This window comes from Oncorhynchus clarkii, chromosome 20, assembly GCF_045791955.1.
Source record: "Oncorhynchus clarkii lewisi isolate Uvic-CL-2024 chromosome 20, UVic_Ocla_1.0, whole genome shotgun sequence".
Classification (NCBI taxonomy): domain Eukaryota; kingdom Metazoa; phylum Chordata; class Actinopteri; order Salmoniformes; family Salmonidae; genus Oncorhynchus; species Oncorhynchus clarkii.
The window spans coordinates 51,203,331-51,226,628 of NC_092166.1; the positions used below are offsets into that span (position 1 = coordinate 51,203,331).

The 23,298-nt window shown below is 40.8% G+C and overlaps 1 protein-coding gene across 2 annotated transcripts in view; it reads left to right on the plus strand.

Annotated features, from left to right (window-relative positions):
• Positions 1-23,298, plus strand: part of LOC139376476 (coiled-coil domain-containing protein 186) — a 110,873-nt gene that overhangs the window by 16,425 nt on the left and 71,150 nt on the right. For both annotated transcript variants that reach the window (XR_011627933.1, XM_071119109.1), the window contains exons 3-4: positions 31-157; positions 2,658-2,786. Coding sequence is in view for 1 of the 2 variants with exons in the window: in XM_071119109.1 (XP_070975210.1) it covers positions 31-157; positions 2,658-2,786 (256 nt within the window). In the remaining variant the exon portion in view is untranslated. The remainder of the gene's footprint in view (positions 1-30; positions 158-2,657; positions 2,787-23,298) is intronic.

Below are 23,298 nucleotides of genomic sequence, written 5' to 3' on the forward strand. Positions count from 1 at the left end.
CTTACGCTTGGATTGTTGACCTTTTTATAGGCTACTGGATGAAAACAACAAGCATCAGGAGCTGGTCCTGGGTATCTGCTCAGAGAAGGACACCATGAGGGAAGAACTGAAGAGGAGGGTGGAGACTGAGAAAAAGCACATGGGCACCGTGAAGAAGGTAAGCACTCCAACTCCAGACTGGTGTCACTTCCATTAAGATGCCTCATGGCTGGCTCGGACAAGGCTGGCTTACTTCTTACTCCAACGGTTTCCATTTAGACATCTTTTCACCTGAGTTTCCCTTTTGAATGATCTAATATTGGCAGTTTACGGAGATGCTACACGTTCACTCAATTGTGAATAATGATACTGATGCCGCAATAATACTGTCCCCCCCCCCCACAAATGCATCTCAACCTACTTTACTAATGAAAACCCAGGTTGAACCTTCAAAAGATCAAGCCATGGTGGCAAGAGAGAACTGACTGTTGAGAAATCATACTCTTAAGGTGGAGCCCATCCTCTTTGCCTGGCTAGGGCTGTGTCGGTAATGCAAATAACTGCCGATCTGATGGTAATCTACTGATCTGATGGTAATCCACTGATCTGATGGTAATCCACTGATCTGATGGTAATCCACTGATCTGATGGTAATCCACTGATCTGATGGTAATCGACTGTTGATAAACACTTTTAGCATCTCCGGGCTTCCGTGCACAGCCTAAAAGCCACTGATGCAGACCTTTTGGAACATCTACATTTTAAAATGTCTAACAAATCTATTTAATATAGCCTCCACCATCACAGTAAATCTATTTATTTTAGGCAGGTCTAAAGAAACATGATATGAGGGAAATGTAGCCTATTTCAGATGAACAGAATAGCATATTTTGAGTTGTCCTTATGTTTGGCCTTGATCTGGCAATGTGGGCTACACTTGTTCATTTAGCAGAAATATGTGCTTGTAATTCCTGTGGAATTATTTTATAGTAAGAAGTATACAATTGAACATAGCTGAATAAAATACAAATGATATTGTTTCCAACCGATTTCCAAGGGACTGCGCCCACACGGCTATTCTGTATGGAACAATCACTGTTTTCTTGGTAAGCATCTCCAATGACAATTTGGCCTTTGGAAAAACTACACAGTCCTTAATGATTACAAGCGTACCCATAACATGATCCACTATGCTTGTAAATATGGAGAGTGGTACTCTGTAATGTGTTGTAATGGATTTGCCCCAAACATACGTTTAAAAAAATAAATAAAAAATCAAATTAAATTAAATTTTTACCCCTTTTTCTCCCCAATCTTGTGGTATCCAATTGTTTTAGTAGCTACTATCTTGTCTCATCGCTACAACTCCCGTACAGGAGAGACGAAGGTTGAAAGTCATGCGTCTCCCGATACACAACCCAACCAAGCTGCACTGCTTCTTAACACAGCGCGCATCCAACCCGGAAGCCAGCCGCACCAATGTGTCGGAGGAAACACTGTGCACCTGGCAACCTTGGTTAGCGTGCATTGCGCCCTGCCCGCCACGTGTGTGTGATGAGTCAAGGATATCCCTACCGGCCAAGCCCTCCCTAACCCGGACGACGCTGGGCCAATTGTGCGTCACCCCACGGACCTCCCGGTTGTGACAGAGCCTGGCCGCGAACCCAGAGTCTCTGGTGGCACAGCTGGCGCTGCAGTACAGCGCCCTTTTATTACTTTAGTGCCTTGTTACAAACCGGATGCATGTTTTGGAATATTTTTATTCTGCACAGGCTTCTTAATTTTCATTTTTTCAATTAAGTTAGTATTGTGGAGTAACTACAATGTTGTTGATCCATCCTCAGTTTTCTCCTATCAAAGCCATTAAACTCTGTAACTGTTTTAAAGTCGCCGTTGGCCGCGGGGTGAATTCCCTGAGCGGTTTCCTTCCTCTCAGGCAACGCCTGTATCTTTGTAGTGCTTGGTTGTATTAATATACCATCCAAAGTGTAATTTATAACTTCACCATGCTCAAAGGGATATTCAATGTCTGCTTTTTTCTTCACCCATCTACTAATATATGCCCTTCTTGGAGAGGCATTGGAAAACCTCCCTGGTCTTTGTGGTTGAATCTGTGTTAGAAATTCACTGCTCGACTGAGGGAGGGACCTTACAGACAAATGTATGTGTGGGGTACAGAGATGAGGTCGTCACAGAGTGATTTCTGCTCCAGAATGTATTATTGCAAGTGTAAATAAGGAGGTTGAATACTTATTGACTACAAATATTTCAGTTTTTAATTTTAAAATAATTTGTTTACATTTCGAAAAAATGTGATTACACTTTGACATTATGGAGTATTGTGTGTAGGCCAGTGACAAAAAAAATCTACATTTTAATACATTTTTTCGGGCTGTAACACAGAAAAATGTGGATACAGTGAAGGGTTTTGAATAGTTTCTGAAGCACTGTTATGTATGTTGGCATGCTTATCAGTCAGGCAGGTTAAGCCAGGTCTGTCCCTGTCTAACCTGACGGACCTGTCCTCTACTCTTTGTTGCTCCTGGGTGATGTTTCTCCTAGATACAGCTCTAGGATCATCTTTTCCTCCCCCTATCCTAACCATTAGGGGGGGAAATGCACAAAGATAAGTGTCTAGGGGCAACTTCACCCTACAACGTCTTTTGTGTCTCTCCCAGTTGGAGGGCCGGGTGGAGGAGCTGCTGAGGGAGCTGAAGGAGTCCAGGGACAAACTGGTTTACCAGGATGGCGCCGCGAAGAACGCCCTGCAACAGTTGCACAGAGAGACTGCCTACCGGCTGGAGCAGGTAAGCTCCCGGAGAAAGAGGATGTCAAGAAGACCCTTGCATAGCAGTGCACGACAGTCCAAGACAGGTAGAAAAAAATTGTCAGGCAAGCAGTATAATATATTTAAATTAGCTCAATGTGTCTTCAGCATGCAGTGAGTTTCACACGGTCAACTCCCTATCTCTGCCATTCCATTACACCTATCACTATGAAAATATGTCACCCGTTTTAGGAAACCAGGCATATGTCGCGGTTCACTACTTCACATGTTCGTGAAGGCATTTCTGCCCCCAAAAACATTTTGATAACAATGTAAAGTCTACGTTCAAATGGCTCTCCTGTGAACTTTCATGTGCCTTTATAACAAACTTGTAGCCATCTGTAAACACAAATACAATTGTTAAATGACGAGCCTAGTTGGTTTAGCCTAGCTAACATTGAACCTGGTTGGTTGGTTGGCTACCTAATTAATGTGGGGTAGTGAGTTGTGATTATGGTTCATTGTTTACCTCGCTAGCTAGCTAACGTTACGTGTATGACCTTATTCGTATCTCAGAGCTATTTGCTTAGCTAGCTATAGCCTAATGTTAGCTAGCTAACATTGAACCTGGTTAGTTAGCTACCTGCAAGGATTATGGTTTATTGTTTACCTAGATAGCTGCATGTCTTTACAAAAGACTATGCAAGTAACCATTTTGAGTGCGTTCGTAAATTCAGTCTGGCCGTCTACCGTAATTGCTGGACTATAAGCCGCTACTTAAGGAGAAATCCTTCACTAAAACGGGCCGCATGCGATTGTCAAAAAATCCACTATCATCAACGGGTTTCGAAAGGCTGGACTGCTGCGTGTTGAAGTGGCAGCATGAGCTCAGCGGGGTATTTGCCTCCGGATGAAAGAGACGAGAGCGACAATGAAAACAATTCTGAGGCTATTCAACTCCGACACCGAAGGAGATGACTTCAGTGGTTTCAGTGCACAGGAGGAGTCTTGGTAGGCTGTTTTAATTTTTGTTACAAGCCGTGTTTCGTTAAAGCCTATTTATTTTTGTTACAACCCGTTTTATTGAAGGATTTCTCCCCACTTGTCATCCAAGCCTCCCACTGAACACGGAGCGCCACCTTAAATGCACGATTTACGCTGATGTCCAGATCGATCGCCTTCAACTTGAATGCTGCATCATATGCATTTCTCCGTGTCTTTACCATGATGAGGGTGACAAAATTACTACCGTAATCAGAATGATGGGAAGTTTGAGCGCGCTCGATTTACGTCACATTATGTGACGGTGCTGTTTTTTGGCGGCGGCATGAATCTTGCGAAAGTGGGAAAAATCCATAAATTAGCCGCGCCATTGTATAAACCGCCAGGTTCAAAGTGTGGGAATAAAGTAGCGGCTTATAGTCCAGCAATTACGTTAAAGTGGGTGTGAACGATGCTGAATTGGTGTAGACAAAGAAGGGGTCTCCAATAGTAGTACCAAAACATTCAAATGCCATTTTCTCAGAAGTGCACAGGGCCAGATATGATGGGCCTTCTGTTAATATTTAGCAGAGAGTCAATCAGCTCTTTAAAATCCAGTTTCAGCTGTTCATATCTGCCCTTCAGGGAGCAGCTTAGTAATGTAATTTACTTGATCTCCGGGATAGGATATTGTTTTTGCTCCAGGAAATGTCACATTTCTTACCATGGAGCTGCCCAAAAAAACAGCTTGTGAGAAGGATGAGGAAATCCTCCCACGCTTCACAGGATTCGGAGAACCCTTTATGGATGGGCGAGAGGCAGGATTACTTGACCCCGTTGCTCCTGGTACAGGCATCCGACAGATGGAGAAGCCTCCCTCAATCCAGAGCAGGGACGGAAGGCTACTTCGAAATCATATTAGTAGGTACTGTGGCCGCAGACAGAGGCACCCTCAAAGGTGCAGGATGATCAGGCTAGACGGCAAGACGATCCGCTCCGGGCCTCTCGTTGGGAATGTAGATTGCTTTGCGGCAGGCTGTTGTTTTCGGATTCCACTGCTCGTGACATGCGACCATTGTTGATTGCCTTGCTCCTCTTGCTGTGCTCCTTCAACTCCGCTATCTGATGTGGGAGCTCCGGGCAACACCGGCCAGTCGGATGAAGACAAACATCAAGGTGGAGATGCATCCAACAATCACCAACACCGTCCAGCGGCGTCCAGCCACCGTCCAGCCACCTCAATCCTATAATTGTCCCGAAACAAAGCATGGTAGATACAGCGATGGCACCGTTAATGTATTTCTCCAGACAGTGGGCTCCACTGCAAAACTTATCTGGTACCAAATTTGTTCTCTTGATGTCCTGCAGCTTATCGTCTCTGTCAAGCATGCTTCAACCTGTCTTTTAGGCGGGATTCTGGGAGAAGAAATAGCGGTCCTAGCTGTTAAAAGCTAACCGTATCGCGGAATCCACTTAAAAACAAGTTCTGTATTCATTTTTAATGAACAGCGGTTTGGTTTTAATCAGAAATAACAAACCAAGTTTTTCCAGCATACAATGTTCAGCTTCGCACTATGGCGAGATCCTGAGGCTCATTGCCGTTCATTTTCATGTCTCACATGTGACATGGGCCGTGCATTATCAAGGACATGTACCCAATTCCTGGAAGTTGAAAATGTTCCTGTTCTTCTATAGAACATAGTCACAAGACATGTCACCCATTGAGCATGTTAGGGATGCTCTGGATCGATGTGAATGACCGCATGTTCCATTTCCCGCCAATATCCAGCAAGTTCACACAGCCATTGAAGAGGACAACATTCCACAGGCCACAATCAACAGCCTGATCAACTCTATGCGAAGGAGATGTGTCGCGTAGCATGAGGCAAATGGTGGTCACACCAGATACTGACTAGTTTTCTGATACACGCCAGTACCTTAAAAAAAAAAGCTAGCTTTAATGTATCTGTATTCTCAGTCAGGTGAAATCCATAGATTTAGGGCCAAATTAATTTACTTCCCTTAATTTGATGCACATACCACTACCCACCACCAGTTATAAACATAAACAAACTCATCCACATCATACAGGAATATTCATACAGTGAGTAACCTTGTGTGAGACTTGAAGACTTTTGTTAGTTCCCCTGAGATAAAGAAGATTTCACATTTTAATGGTTTTGTGGTTGTGCCTTGCTCATGGGCACAATAGCGTCTTGGTCTACCTCTCGTCTAACCTGTAGGCTTACATGCTGCCCCGTAGATCAGCAAGGTAACAAGAGACCCAGGTTTTAACAACAACAACTGTCTGGCTCAAACTCGCAAGATTTGTTGTCAGCCCTGGAATTTAAACTTTCAACTTTCCATTTACTGGCCTGCCACTCTAACCTCTTTAGTTATCAAAAAAGGTTACTCAACATGCAAAAATGGTTTACAGAACTACATTCGTTACACTCCACCCATTTGACCTCCTCACAGATCCCGGTCATGGCACCAATGGTACAGACTGGTTTCTAACCTATGTCTCCTGCAGGCCACAAGACGGGTTACCCTGCTAAGCTTAAGCGTAGACAATAGCTCAGGAAGTGTACACAAGTCTCCAGGTCTCAGACAAGTTTACTACACATCTACATCAACATTTCAAGTGCCATCCCCTACTGCCTCTGTGTCTTTGATTAAAGCACTTTCTCCCTAAACTGCTACAAGGTCAATACTGTACTGCTCCAAGCCTGTTCTGTGTTTGGTGTGTCATGGAATTGGTACTGGGACAGCAAAAACACATGTTTCCATTATGCAATAGACTTTTATTTATATTTTTTAATAATTTGTATATATTTTAATTTTTTGTGTGTGATTTTGTCACGCTCCCTATAGCCAATTTGAGGAAGACCTTTCCAAACAGGTTAACATTCAGTCAGATTACCAGGACGCTTACTGACCAGCTAGCAAGTGTCTTCAATTACATTTTCAACTTCTCCCTGACCGAGTCTCTAATACCTACATGTTTCAAGCAGACCTCCATAGTCCCTGTGCCCTAGAACACCAAGGTAACCTGTCTAAATTATTTTTGCTGTTCACCCACAACTGCGTGGCCGCGCACGACTCCAACACCATCAATTAGTTTGCCAATGACACAATGGTAATAGGCTTGACAACCGACGACAATGAGACAGCCTATAGGGAGGAGTTCAGAGACCTAGCAGTGTGGTGCCAGGACAACAACCTCTCCCTCAATGTTAGCAAGACAAAGGTGCTGAGTGTGGACTACAGGGAACAGAGGGCCTAGCACGCCCCCATTCACAGCTGTAGTGGAGCAGGTCAAGAGTTTCATGTTCCTCTGTGTCCACATCACTAAGGATCTATCATGTTCCAAACACACCAACACCGTCATGAAGAGGGCACGACATTGCCCCTTCCTCCTCGGGGCTGAACCGATTTGGCCCTCAGATCCTCAAAAAGTTCTACAGCTACACCATTGAGATCATCTTGACTGGCTGCATCACTGCTTTGTGTAGCAACTGTTTGGCGAAACGACCGTAAGGCGCTACAGAGGGCAGTTTGTACGGCCCAGTACATCGCTGGGGCCGAGCTTCCTGCCATCCAGGACCTCTATACCAGGAGGTGTCAGAGGAAGGCCCTAAGAATTTTCAGACTCCAGCCATCCAACTCATACTCTTCTCTCTGCAAGCAGTACAGGAGCGCCAAGTCTGGGACCAAAAGGCTCCTGAGCAGGTTCTAGCCCCAAGGCATAAGACTGCTAAATACAGTAGTTTGTCCGGGTAGCTATTTGGTTAACTATTTAACGATCTGCATTGAACATTTTTGCACTTTTTTGACTCATCACATACGCTGCTGCTACCGTTTACTATCTGTCACTTTATTCCTAGTTACAGTGCATTCAGAAAGTCTTCAGACTCCTTGACTTTTTCCACATTTTGTTACGTTTCACCGTTACACGGGCTATTTTCAGGTCTCTCCAGAGATGCTCGATCGGGTTGAAGTCCCAGCTCTGGTTGGGCCACTCAAGGACATTCAGAGACTTGTCCCGAAGCCACTCCTGCCTTGTCTTTGCTGTGTGCTTAGGGTCATTATCCTGTTGGAAGGTGAACCTTCACCCCAATCTGAGGCCCTGAGCACTCTGGATCAGATTTTCATCAAGGATCTCTCTGTACTTGGCTTTGTTCATCTTTCCCTCAATCCTGACTCGTTTCCCAGTCCCCGCCGCTGAAAAATATCCCCACAGCATGATGCTGCCACCACCATGCTTCACCGTAGGGATGGGGCCAGGTTTCCTCCAGACGTGATGCTTGGCATTCAGGCCAAAGAGTTCAATCTTGGTTTTCATCAGACCAGAGAATCTTGTTCTTAATGGTCTGAGAATATTTTAGGTGCCTTTTGGCCAACTCCAAGTGAGTTATGTGCCTTTTACTGAGGAGTGGCTTTCGTCTGGCCACTCTACCATAAAGGCCTGATTGGTGGAGTGTTGCAAAGATTGTTGTCCTTCTGGAAGCTTCTCCCATCTCCACAGAGGAAATCTAGAACCCTGTCAAAGTGACCATCGGTTCTTGGTCACCCACCTGACCAAGGCCCCTCTCCCCCGATTGCTCAGTTTGCCCAGGCGGCCAGCTCTTGGAAGAATCTTGGTAGTTCCACACTTCGTTCATTTTAAGAATGATGGCGGCCACTGTGTGCTTGAGGACCTTCAATGGTGCAGACATTTTTTGGTACCCTGCCTGCAATTTTGCTTTAGTAATAATAGCCTACTTCTTACTACTCATTTATCTATTGTTGTTTAGACTAAGATGTCTGATCTTTACATACAAGTTAGCTTATTTGTACTTTTTGAAGTGTTGATTATATGAAGTGAAGTGTTTAAACTTAAGAGATCTGTTATTAATAATGAACTAGTGTCAATATTGATTAATCACGTAATCCTGCAATAAAGAGGGAAATGGGCTCTGTCCAATGTGTGTGTGTTGTATTCTCAAATTAACTTTCCCTTTTTGTCTAATTGTAAGATCTCCAATCTGTTTTATTTGATACTCACTCACTCACTCACTCACTCAACTATGTGAATCCATTTAGCATCTTATCATATGGCATGCATAGGCCTACAGTATGAGGGCATTACTGGTCATTTGCCATCTGAAGCAGAGAATAGCTAAACTTGCACATTGTTTACATGTTGAACTATATGTTCTCAATTTAAAATTATACAATATATAGGCAAACCATATACCAGATTCTGTACATGCCCTTTAAGTGCTGACATAAAATTGTTTAGTGGAACCCTGGTAATTTAGGTACAGTATGGAGATGAAAATTAGACTACAGAAAATGAGCATTACATATTTTATTCATTTTAGCAATGTTGCTTGCAAAAAGGTTGCAGTTGTTCCCATAGATAGACAGTACATGGTTGTTCTATGTATGACTGATCCTGGATAAGCTGGCGACAGGGCTAACACAACTAAACCTTTAGGTCAATAATATGCTGTTTTATAAAAATGTTGTTGGCTTTTAAATCTTAAGAGAATTTGAACTTGCTATTAGCTATCTAATTATACCTAGTTAGCGTACAAGGTTAGCTGACTTTTCTCTAAACAAACCTCAATGTCGCTAGCTACTTCTTGTCCCTCATGCTAGCTTGTGGCTCTTTTACAAGATTCAGACATTTGTATATGGCAGTAATAATCAAATCACATTTTATTGGTCACATACACATATTTAGCAGATGTTATTGCTGGTGTAGAGAAATTATTGTAAAGGAGCTAGAAACAGAGTGGCCATATTTGTTGGTGCAGTCTTTAAAACCTTGCCCCATCTTAACCTAATAAGCATGATGATCAGATATGATCATATGTCAAATTTATTTTCTTGATGAATGAAAAATGAGGAGTAGATAATCGTACGAAATAGATTCGGGAGTGCTTGTTTGAATAGAAAGTGTACTCTTTAAAAAAAATATATTTATATATATTTTTTTTAGGGTTATGAGGTTGCCAGGCATCAATCCGAGAGTATATATGACCCACCACCTTCATTTGGTCCTATGTAGCAAAATTTGAATGACTATCTCTGATAAACACGCACTATATCAAATAAAATGAAAGTTTGCTCCATGGCAGACCAATCCGAACTCATCTCTCGGCATGTCCAGCCCACCCATTATCTTAGCCAATCATGGCTAACGGGAAAGTTCCTGTCTTTTTCTGTGGCTAAACCAACTAGGCTAATAATTTAACAATTTTATTCATATTTACAGATGGAATACAAGTTTGTTATTAAGGCACGTGTTCCAGATGGCATTTCTGCTCCAAAGAAATTCTCAAATTCCTCTGCTGTGAAGTAGTGATGTGCTACATATACCTATCTTCCTGGAATAGGTCACATACGTTGGAGAGCTTTTGGATTGTAGTTGGTCTTGTTAGATTTGTCCCGCATGTCCAGAATGGCATTCATGTCTGTCTCTCAATAACCAGTTGGAATTAAGTTAATTCAAACATGTATAATGTTCAGAGAATCAGAAAAGATTCAGAAAACTTAGGATCATATGAATTTGGAGCATACACATCAATAAAGGCAAATTTCTTTCCATTATGGATACGTTTAAGGAAAGGAAAGTGATAATGCCTTCTTGGACTTTGCCTTTACCAAGGACGGTGATTTTCATTTTATTATATATCATTATGGTTACACCTTTAGTTTTGTTTGGGGCTGATGAAAAAGGAGTCAATTTGTACAAATAGTACTCTTCTAAGTGCGTCCTTTTTGGAGCAGGTGTGTTTTTGGAGCATTGCTAATTCAATATGGTTTCTTGCTAGAATATCAAGACAGCTGGAATGCTTGATAGGAATATTAAGGCCGTTCAAATTCCACGAGAAATGTGAGAAAGTTCTTTAATCAGGCGTCATTTATTTTTATTTAACCTTTATTTAAATAGGCAAGTCAGTTAAGAACAAATTCTTATTTACAATGAAGGCCTACCAAAAGGCAAAAGGCCTCCTGCGGGGACAGGGGCTGGGATTAAACATGATTAAAAAAAATATATATAACACACATCACTACAAGAAACAACACTACATAAAGAGAGACCTAAGACAAAAACATAGCAAGGCAGCAACAGATGACAACACAACATGGTAGCAACACAAAACATGGTACAAACATTATTGGGCACAGGCAAAAGCACAAAGGGCAAGAAGGTGGCAACAACATAACAGGTGTTGTATGTGGAGGATGAGGGCTGCAGTAGATATCTAAGATGGGGGGAGTGAGGCCTAAGAGGGTTTTATAAATAAGCATCAACAAGTGGGTCTTGAGACGAGGATACAGAGATGACGATCAGTTTACAGAGGAGAATAGAGTGCAGTGACGTGTCCTATAAGGAACATCTAACTGCTCGAGAGTACCCTTATCTGTCCGATCAATAAGGTATTTCTCCGTAATCTAGCATGGGTAGGTAGGATGGTCATCTGAATCAGGGTTAGTTTGGCAGCTGAGGTGAAAGAGGAATGATTACTATAGAGGAAACCAAATCTAGATTTATCTTTAGCCTGCTGCTTTGATATGTGCTGAGAGAAGAACAGTGTACTGTCTAGCCATACTCCCAATTACTTGTATGAGGTGACTACCTCAAGTACTAAACCCTCAGAGGTAGTAATCACACCTGTGGGGAGAGGGGCATTCTTCTTACCAAACCACAATACCTTTTGTTTTGGAGGAGTTAAGGGCAGAGGAAAGCTTGTTGGACACTAAGAAAGCTTTGTTGTAGAGCGTTTAACACAAAACCCGGGGAGGGGCCAGCTGAGTATAAGACTGTATCATCCACATATAAATGGATGAGAGAGCTTCCTACTGCTTGAGTTATGTTGTTGATGTAAATTGAGAACAGTGTGGGACCTAGGATCGAGCCTTGGGGTACTCCCTTGGTGACAGGCAGTGGCTGAGACAGCAGATGTTCTGACTTTATACACTGCACTCTTTGAGAGCGGAAGTTAGCAAACCAGGCCAAAGATCCCTCAGAGACACCAATACTCCTTAGCCGCCCCACAATAATGGTCTACCGTATCAAAAGCTTTGGCAGCACAACATTGCTTAGAATCAAGGGCAATGGTGACATCATTGAGGACCTTTAAGGTTGCAGTGACACATCCATGAACTGAGCGGAAACCAGATTGCATAAAAGAGAGAATATGATAGACATCAAGAAATGCAGTCAGTTGATTATTGACAAGTTTTTCCAGCACTTGATAAACAGGGCAAAATAGAAATAGGCCTATAACAGTTAGGATCAGCTTGATCTCCCCCTTTAAATAAACAACGAACTGTGGCGGCCTTCCAAGCGATGGGAACCTCCCCAGAGAGGAGAGACAGGTTAAAAAGGTCAGAGATAGACTTGGCAATGTTAGGGGAAGCAACCTTGACCCAGATGATGATTTTTTGGGGTCAAGTTTAAGGAGCTCCTTTAGCACCTCGGACTCGGTGACGCCCTGCAGGGAGAAACTTTGTAGCAGGGCAGGGGGAAAAGTGGGAGGAGCATTGAGGCTAGTGACATTGGATGGGGTGGGAGATGAGGAAATGTTGGACGGGCAAGGAGGCATGTCTGAGTCAAATAGGAATCCTGACTTAATGAAGTGGTGATTAAAGAGCTCAGCAATGTGCTTCTTGTCAGTAATAACCACATCAACATTAAGGGACATGGGCAGCTGTGAGGAGGAGGGTTTATTCTTGAGGTATTTAACTGTTTTCCAGAATTTCTTGGGATTAGACCTAGAAAGACAGAACTGTTCCTTAAAGTAACTAACTTTGGCCTTCTGGATAACCTGAGTGCACTTAATTCTCATTTGCCTGAATGAGAGCCAGTCAGCCTGAGTATGCCTGTGCCGAGCGATTCGCCAAATGCAATTCTTGAGTTGGAGTAACTCTGCAAGATCATGGTCGAACAAAGGGCTGAACCTATTTTTAATTATAATTTTATTTTTGTTTGTTAAAAAGAAGGTCCAAGCATCTTCTACAGAGGGGATCAAGCTGATTCTATACAGTTTTACAGAGGCCAGTTAATGAAGGAAGGCTTGCTCATTCAAGTTTTTTAGCACGCGTTTGTGACTAATCAAGACGGGTCACTTCACTGAGAAGCTATTACGAACACAGGCTGTAAAACAGTTGTTAACTAAGGCCATTAACTAAGGCCATTACAGAAAACACCAGACTGATACCTATCAGGATTATTTGTGAGGATAACATTGAGGAGAAGAGCCTGGCACTTACCTGGCCTCCTAATATTCATGCCCGCTTTGGGAGTACCCTACTACGGCCCTCTATCAATGGGGGCCGGCCTGAGTGATTTATGGAAGGTTTAAGATATTTTTTGAAAAACGGATTAGGATATACCTCCGTGCACCTGGTGATTGAAAATAGGCACCTGGTAACCCAAAACTAAAAATTTCTGGGTGTTTTGGAGTCATAATTTGTGGGATTAGTAATAATCTGAGAAAGATTTAGGGAGTCCCATTGCTTTAGGACTTGGTCAGATGGTTTAAGCATGTCCCAGTGTAGGTCACCTAGCAGGACAAATGCAGACTCAGTGTAAGGGGCCAGGAGCGAGCTTGAAGGTGCACTGAAGGTAGTCATTGGTAAAGATTACCACACTCCCACCTTTGGAAGATCTGTCTTGCCGAAAAAGGTTATAATCAGGAAGGTTGGCAGTATTCAAAACACTCTTCCTTAACCACGTCTCAGTAATGACCATCACATCTGGATTGGAGCTGTGAACTCAAACTTTCAATTGATCCGTTTTAGGTAATAAGCTTCTAGTGTTAACGTGCAGAAAACCCAGGCTTTTACGAGAGCAGAAATCAGTGAAGCAGATATCAGAGTCAGAATTGGGGCTAGCAACAGTTGATGGGCTGTGTAACCAATAGACAGTCAGAGTCCTGAGTATGGGAACAAACATAATCTGGCCCATGGTTGGGTAAACAAGACAGTTCATAGTCAACAAAGCATGCAGGAGACATGAGGAAAATAGCAAAATGCACAATATAAAAAAAAAATATAACAACTTTGGGCTAGCCATTGTAAGTTCAGAGTAACTCGCCCCAGAGTCACTCGCTCCAGTGTGTGCTGGAGGCGAGTGAAAGCTCGGGAGAGAGGGGTGAGTGTGGTGGGGGTAGCTGTACCAGATGGGGAGACAGGCCAGGGTAGATGGTGAACAGATCACCAGGTGGAATCCAAGCAGCAGTGCAGCAGGCAACGGGAGTAGGTGTTGTGGTGGTTATTTTCTGTATTATCAAATGAGGAGAGACAAACTTATCACACAAGTCAATTATACTAAATCTGTATTCACTTATTAATAAGGGAGCAGGTCAATACAACACACACATACAAAGTGAATCGATTGAGTGCTCTGCGATAACGATGGCTGGTCAACGACTCACCCGTAGGTGATTCGTTGAAAGCCCCGACACAAAGAATACAACACCTTTTTATAGCGAAGACACACCCTCCTGAATGTTCATAACAAACAACAGATGTATGAAATCGTCACAAGGTTAGAATTTGTATGAAAGATACTAATAATTCACAGCAGACAGTATCTGCAGTGAAATACTGTTCTTATTGTGTAGAAATCAGGGTCTGGTCCCCAAAACAAGGTTCCTCATAATTATCCATACCTGAGCCATCTATCCCTTGTACCTTCCAGTCAAACCGGCGCAATCTCTCTCACATGATTGGAATGTGGCCTAAGGCATCGTACATCTACTTGTCAGCATTAAGTCTCAGAGGCCCACTCTCAGTTCACACAGACACAAACTTTTAAGAACCCTATTCAGTTGCATAAATCAATCAGTTGATGTTTTAATGCTGTTATAGCAATCTTGTAGTTTCACTCTCACATTCCCCCATTTTGCAAAATCTTTCAACTTAAAAGGAAATTACAAGGTTTAAAGAGACATTAATATTTGTAGAAAATGCATACATTATTCATAAAACAAGAAGCATAAAAGCAATATTTAATTTCATGGGTTCCTGCATGTGACCGGCTGCTATAGCACGGGCTAAGCATCCTCCCAAGAATATTGGCACCGTCTCCAATTTAAACCTCCAACACATATTCTAAGCATTCTACTAATTTGTCTGGGGAGGTCATGCTACACAGTCATCTGCACGAACCCATGAAGAAAACAAAAGATGCATACAGTTTATATGATTCAAGGCTATATATTCATAGACCGTGAAAAGCACATATTAAAAGCATAATGCAGTGCATGCAACAATGGAGTTTAAGAAAATAAGCTTTAGTTATCTAGCACACTCCAATGGACCAGCCTGGTGGAAAAAATCCCAGAAACTAAATTTAGCGTATCTTGTTGGACAAATCCAGGTAGTGACTCCTGGTTTAAGTAAAATATGTTGTGTTGGTGCCTAATGAATATGACCCAGGACAAGCATCATGATTCCCCTATTTATAAGGCAACTTATAGATTAGGATCAGTTTCACTCTCAGGATCAGAGTTCACCCTCTTCACCAATCAAGCAAAAATACATGAATTGCTTCTCTCATATAATTATTAACATACTAAACTCAAATTTTAAACTCTGTTTTCTAAACTCTGTTTTTTTTTAAATCATCCATTTTCCAAATCATAATCAAAACCTAATTCAAAATTTAGTGACATTCTTCAGTGATTCACATTGGTCATATCACTCATTGTGAAAATCCTCAATTTAACACACATTGACCACCCCCGTCAGGCACGGATTCTTCTGGTGTCTTCTTCAGATAGCTTTACAGTACAGTACCCCACCTCTACCACCAATTATGTCTTGTCCATTTCCCAACCAATATACCAGCAACATGAGCGTAGTTTTGGAACGGATTTCTCTCCTTGCTCACTCCACGTGTACTCCTGTCACACTCCTGAGATAAAAAGCACGAGAGAAAAAACAGTTGACCGTCTCGATTGGAGGCTGTACACTGGTTGTTGGCTCAGACTCAGGTCTCTCGGTTAGAAGTGGTGCAGACAGGGCCTTATTGAACGCCTTTGTCACTCTTCTTCAGCCGGTTAGAGGGAGTTTTGAGGTTCACACCGTTCTCGGCCAAATTATCCCTGCTATGCATCAAGACACCATCTGACGTCACCTTTCGCGATAACCTCTAGAGAGGACAGATCAGAACAACAGTTTAGTTCAGTTCATTTCTGATTCTGGAAATCCAGACAAACATGGACTATATGACAAATTATTACTTTTACCAATAATTCTTCCTACAAATCTCAACATATGTGAAAGAGAATAACAACATATTCTATTGGAACAGTTTTTTTTTCCCAAGTTGGCTTATACTCCCCTCATCGCAGAGCCACAGGATCAGGAAGTTAGACGTCTAACACACCAGGAGAACTTCCAGCAGACTCAATCTGGGAGATTTGTATCGAAACAGAAGAGAACAAGCAACACAACAATATACTCCTTCAAATATCACTCAATACACTCCTACATATCACTTGAGGTGTGTAAACTTCAATCCAAACCCCCAGAGGACTGGTAATTCCCTGTGTCATGTGTAAAAAAACAAACACTAATGGTTAAAAATAAAACAAAATTTCAAATAACAAAATCGAATTAGGATCACTACCCATAACTCCATAAAGATATTTTTTTTTTACCCATATGGTCATAGTAAAATCGACTTAAGACAGCCTACCCTTTATCAAAGGCAACGCCCTCTCCTTCTTCCCGATGTTCCGAATTACAAATATGGCTAATTATCAGTATTACAAATTACCTTAAATTCATCATCCAAATGGCTTTCCATTGAAGGCGATCAAACCACACTGGAAAGTCAGGACAGAGGTCATACAAACCCTTCAGAGGTGTTTCTCACTGTATTAGACTAATTCATGAAAAACAGTCAAACATTTCATATCCCATTTGACATTAAGTTTCCAGTACATTTCTTATCAAAATAATTCACGTGTTTAATTAAAACTCAGAAAATAAAGACTTCAGAAAATTGTGTGTGTGTGTGCCCCTATAAGATATCTCGGCACTAACCCATATTCATAACCAGTAAGGTGTGTGTGTTGTAAACCATATGGCAAAAACAAACAGTTCGGATACCTTTATACTAACAACACTGCAGAATTTCACTCACTGCTCTCCCAAGACCATAGAATCAGGAAACATTTCAAAGAGAGACAAAATATATGATAAGGTTTTAACTACAAACAAAACATACGGTTTTTATGCACCGTACTCCCCCGAATCATTAATAGTTTGTTTTAATATATCCCAATGTTTATGTGCGCTTAATTTAGCATGCCCTACCCTTAGACACGGCAACATATATCTTGCCAACAAGTATAACAATTCACTCCCATATCATATTATATGACTGGTCTCTCTCTTACATAACCATGTACAATTATCCTGGTATTATTACTAGGAAAGGAAAGGGGGACACCTAGGCAGTTGTACAACTGAAATGTGTCTTCGAATTTAACCCAGACCCTCTGAATCGGAGAGGTGGGGGCGCTGCCTTAACCTCTAGCGTCGAGCAATCCCGTATCCGGGAGCGTAATCATAGCCTCAAGCTCATTACCATAACGCAAAGTTTCCTATTCATGAAAATCGCAAATGAAATGAAATAAATATATTGAAACACAAGCTTAGCCTTTTGTTAACAACACTGTCATCTCAGATTTTCAAAATATGCTTTAACCAAAGCTACACAAGCATTTGTGTAAGAGTATTGATAGCCTAGCATAGCATTAAGCCTGGCATTCAGCAGGCAACATTTTCACAAAAACAAGGAAAGCATTCAAATAAAATAATTTACCTTTTGAAGAACTTCAGATGTTTTCAATGAGGAGACTCAGTTAGATAGCAAATGTTCATTTCTTCCAAAAATATTATTTGTGTAAGAGAAATAGCTCCGTTTTGTTCATCACGTTTGGCTAAGAAAAAAAAAAAAAAAATGCAGTCAACACAACGCCGAACTTTTTTCCAAATTAGCTCCATAATATCGACAGAAACATGGCAAACGTTGTTTAGAATCAATCCTTAAGGTGTTTTTCACAATTCTATTCGATGAAAAATCATTCCTGGCAGTCGGTTTCTCATCAAAGGCAAACGGAAAAATACACGCAGCTGGAGATTACGCAATAATTGCGACGGAGGACACCAAGCGACCACCTGGTAGATCTAGTCTCTTATGGTGAGACCAATGATATGCCTACAAATACGTCACAATGCTGCAGACACCTTGGGGAAAACATGGAAAACGTAAGCTGACTCCTAGCTCCTCCACAGCCATATAAGGAGTCATTGGAATGAGGCGGTTTCAAAAAATGCGGCACTTCCTGATTGGATTTTTATCTGGGTTTCGCCTGTAACATCAGTTCTGTGGCACTCACAGACAATATCTTTGCAGTTTTGGAAATGTCAGTGTTTTCTTTCCAAAGCTGTCAATTATATGCACAGTCAAGCATCTTTTCGTGACAAAATATCTTGTTTAAAACGGGAACGTTTTTTATCCAAAAATTAAAAGAGCGCCCCCTATATCGAAGAAGTTAATTGACATCCACGTCTTCGGCGCCTGGGGAACAGTGGGTTTACTGCCTTGCTCAGGGGCAGAACGACAGATTTTTGCCTTGTCAGCTCAGGGATTTGATCCAGCAACCTTTCGGTTACTTGCCCAACGCTCTAACCAATCACGAGGCTACCTGCCGCCCCCAATGTCCAAAGACATATGTAATAGCTGTTTTGCATTAGATTGTTCCTGTTACCCCCCTAAATGTATTACTTTTTGCTGTCGAAAATGTAGTCCATTTCTTAGCATAAGGAATCTGTGATATTTGATCCCAGGCATCTATTAAAAATTATCCCGCTGCAATCCCGTTAACGGGATGATATGATAACAGCCAGTGAAATTGCAGGGTGCCAAATTCAAAACAACATAAATCTCATAATTAAAATTCCTCAAACATACATGTATCTTATACTGTTTTAAAGGTAGTCTTGTTGTTAATCCCACCACCGTGTCCGATTTCAAATATGCTTTTCAGCGAAAGCACCACAAACGATTGTTAGGTCACCACCAAACCACAATAAAAACAGCCATTTTCACAGCCAAAGAGAGGAGTCACAAAAAGCACAAATAGAGATAAAATGAATCACTAACCTTTGATGATCTTCATCAGATGACACTCATAGGACTTCATGTTACACAATACATGTATGTTTTGTTTGATAAAGTTCATATTTTTATTTTAAAAATCTCATTGGCGCATTACATTCACGTGTTCCAAAAACATCCAGTGATTTTGCATAGCCACATCGATTCAACAGAAATACTCATAAGTGTAGATGATAATACAAGTTATACACATGGAATTATAGATATACCTGTCCTTAATGCAACCGCTGTGTCAGATTTCAAAAAAACTTTACGGAAAAAGCAAACCATGCAATAATCTGAGACGGTGCTCAGAACAATAGTCAAATTAGCCGCCATGTTGTTGTCAACATAAACCATAAATGACATGCTAAATATTCCCTTACCTTTGATGATCTTCATCAGAATGCACTCCCAGGAATCCCAGGTCCACAATAAATGCTTGATTTGTTCAAAAATGTCCGTTATTTATGTCCAATTAGCTACTTTTGTTAGCGCGTTTGGTATACATATCCAAACGCTGGTGCTGGTCGACCATTTTTTCGGAGAAAATCTTCAAAAAGTTATATTACAGGTCAAAGAAATATTTCTAACTAAGTAAAGAATCAATCATTAGAATGTTTTTTATCATACATTTTCAATAAAGTTCCAACCGGAGAATTCCTTTGTGTCTTGAGGAACGGAACGCAAGTGGATATCATGTGGAATGCGCTTGACCAGGAAATGACTGACTGCCAGACACATTCTGCTCTTATTCAGTCCCACAACACAGTAGAAGCCTCATTCAAATTTCTATAGACGGTTGACATCTAGTGGAAGCCCTAGGAAGTGAATCTTCATTCATATCGCAATGGGATTTCAATAGGGAATGGTTTGAAAATATACCAACCTCAGATTTAGATTAGTTGAATTGGAAACATTCTTTGATAGTTTCTGATTTAATGTTCCTGGGTTTTATAGTTTAGGTAACACCAGTGAATTTAATCAGGAAGATAATGTATTCTAAAATTATAATCAGTTTCCGTTATGTGGAACAGTGTCCAGTCATTAAAGTGGATTGCAGTTAGTTTTGACTATTACGCTGATGAGACAGCATAAACTTTTGAAGGTTCTAGATTTGTTCAACAGGTTTATATTTTTTACTAAATTAATGCAACAGGTTGCAATGATTAGATTACCGGAAAGGGGTTATGGGTTTGTTTACTTTAGGTGTTGATTCCACTTAAGGGAACACTTAATTTCTTTTGATTTCTTTTGATTTTCCCATGATGTCAAGCAAAGAGGCACTGAGGTTGAAGTTATGCCTTGAAATACATCCACCTCCAATTGACTCAAATGATGTCAATTAGCCTATCAGAAGCTTCTAAAGCCATGACATAATTTTCTGGAATTTTCCCAGCAGTTTAAAGTCATAGTCAATTTAGTGTATGTAAACTTTTGACCCACTGGAATTGTGATACAGTTAAATAATCTGTCTGTAAACAAATGCCAAACTATAGTTTGAACAAGTTAACAAATGTGTGGAGTGGTTGAAAAACGAGGTTTAATGACTCCAACCTAAGTGTATGAAAACTTCCAACTACAACTACACTTCCGTCACTCCTTTATCCCTGCACATTGTAAATATGGTATTGGAACTGACCCTGTATATAGTAGGCTTACTTACTTACTTACTTACTTACTTACTTACTTACTTATTGTGTTCTTCAATCTTTCTTATTTTTTCAAGTTTTTTTGTCTTGTAGTACATTGTTATTGATTATTGCGTTGTTGGGTTTTGCGTTTTCAGGAAAGGCATTTCACTGTACTTGTGCATGTGCCATTAACTTAACTTGTATGTATCATGTATCCAAATAAATGTCACTAGAAAACAGCTTAAACGCAAGTGCAGGTCCTTTGCTCTTATTCTATTTGCAGAGTTTGACGTGACTGTTAGCTGTAGTTGGCTTGCTAGCAAGCAAGGGATAAGAACGTTGCCAGTCTGCATAGCAATCGAACAAATCAAAGTCCGCTTCTCTAGCAACATTTCAAATCGAATGAACGACCATTCCGCTTCTCGAGCAACCTAACTGATAGAATTAACGACCAGGTTTAGTGAAAGGATGAAATAGTAGGACTTATTAAAATATTCATGAAAACATTCCATTTCTTTTGTTGAATGTGTAATTTAGTATTGTTTTCTTTGGCAACCTTGGTATAAGCGGGATAAACGCCTCCTCTGTACATTCTCTGGAACTAAGGAACTCCACGGAGGGACTCCGCTGTGCGTCGTCCTTACCACGTCGTCCATTATTTCCAGATCATGTACACAACGTTTATCCCTTACCTATTACGTTATCCGTCAAGGTATTACATGAACAGGTTTTATTACATAAAAAATTTGAAAGTTACGCTATTTTTATTATTACAATAACCAGTGTTATTACATGAACTGTTACAGAGCTGTATGTTGAGACAGGCTTGAATATATAAGGAAGTCAAGAGGTTATCCTACGTTGTCTGATTTTCTGTATGGCAATAATGACGATGATGATGAATTTTATTTTGTAAAGTGGTTCCCTGCATAAAGCATCAACATGTTCATTCACCTTTCTAGCCCATGGTGTTACAGAAAATGTTTGTGTGATTTGAGCTTTCGGACGAGTAAAAATTAGAAGGTTAATGTCAAGCCCTGCATTGAAAACACAGTCCCTCCCATTTTAGAGTAGCTGAACTGGCTAATTTCGCCTCACGTCGTTCCACATGAAACCAATCAAAAAGGGGAATTTTGACCGCACCTCTGATTTGAACAGACTTCATACATATTTGCCCATGGTAGAAAAGGTCAAAATGTGAATATTGGACCTGAATGAGCCCTCATGTATCTTTTGAAGTCAATTATCTAAATAAGCGTAAATACAGATGTCATCTTCGCATGTTTTACCCACCACTTATTTCCACATCATCTGAGGTGTATGTGTTTTGCCCGCCATCGGATGAGACTAAGAATATTCTTGAATGCAGGGTGGGTGTCATGTTTGGCTGATAAATGTAAAAACATTTGAAATTTCAACTTTAAAATGGTACCACAAGATGGTTGCAGGTCCAACCCATTATAAACTGTTGACTTGAATGGGAATACACATTGTTTTAAATTATTTTGTCAATAGTAAACTTTCATAGTCAACTTAATTGAAATCATAGAAACTCAGATAATACAATAGACATTCCCATTCAAGTTGATATTCGACTGTGTGTGGACAATTCAATTAAAATGTCAGTTGTGTTCCAGCTAGTTTACGGTGGTCTGAAGGGATTTTTCTATGATTGAAATGACACACGGGGCGGCAGGTAGCCTCGTGGTTAGAGCATTGGACTAGTAATCGAAAGGTTGCAAGATCGAATCCCCGAGCTGACAAGGTAAAAATATGTTGTTCTGCCCCTGAACAAGGCAGTTAACCTACTGTTCCTAGGCCGTCATTGAAAATAAGAATTTGTTCTTAACTTAATTTGCCTAGTTAAATGAAGGTTAAATAAAAAACTCACCATGAATTAAAGCGTATGTTGGGTCTCAACCGATGGTGAGCACAACACAAACACCTCAGATAATTTAAAATGGGGTCTAAGCTACAACATTTGCAAGGATTTAGTTTTGTGTGTAGTTTGTGTTTTTTACATTTTATGTTATACATTATTTGACAACCCTCTTTGTAAGCCTTCAACTGATATAATTCGCAGTGGTTTTACCTTTTTCAGTGATGAAGAAGTTACATGGTAGCGTGTGGTATGCAAAATGGGTAAACTTTGAGAACCTCTATCGCCTGAATGTTTTTGCATTCAGGTCCAAAAGGTATCTTCCTGACCACTTCTACAAACGTGTATGGAAATGTTTTCTTCAAATCAAATGGGTGCAGTGAAAAAGGCGATTCCATTCCTATATAGTGGGTTCCAAAATTATTGGATCCCTTGATATAGATGAGCAACAAATACTCTATAAAATAAATAATACTTTTCTGAGCTATATTGTATGCAAAATATATGTAATTTTATACTAAGACAATTGCTCAGAGAAAGTAATACATTTTCAAATAATACATTTTTCTTCTCGAAAAGATAGGGGTCAAAATGATTGGAACCCCTGTTCAATACTCCAGAACCCTCCACTTGTGAGGATAATGACACTGAGCCTTTTTCTAAAATGTTTTATGAGCTTGGAGAGCACATTTGGAGGGATCTTGGACCATTCCTCGATACAGAATATTTTCAGATCCTTGAAGTCCATCTATGTTTATGGATTGTCCTCTTCTATTCAAACCACAGGTTTTCAATGGGGTTCAACTGGAGACTGAGAAGATCATTGAACATTTTTATTTTGCGTTCAATTAACAATTTCTTTGTGCAGTTTTATCTGTGC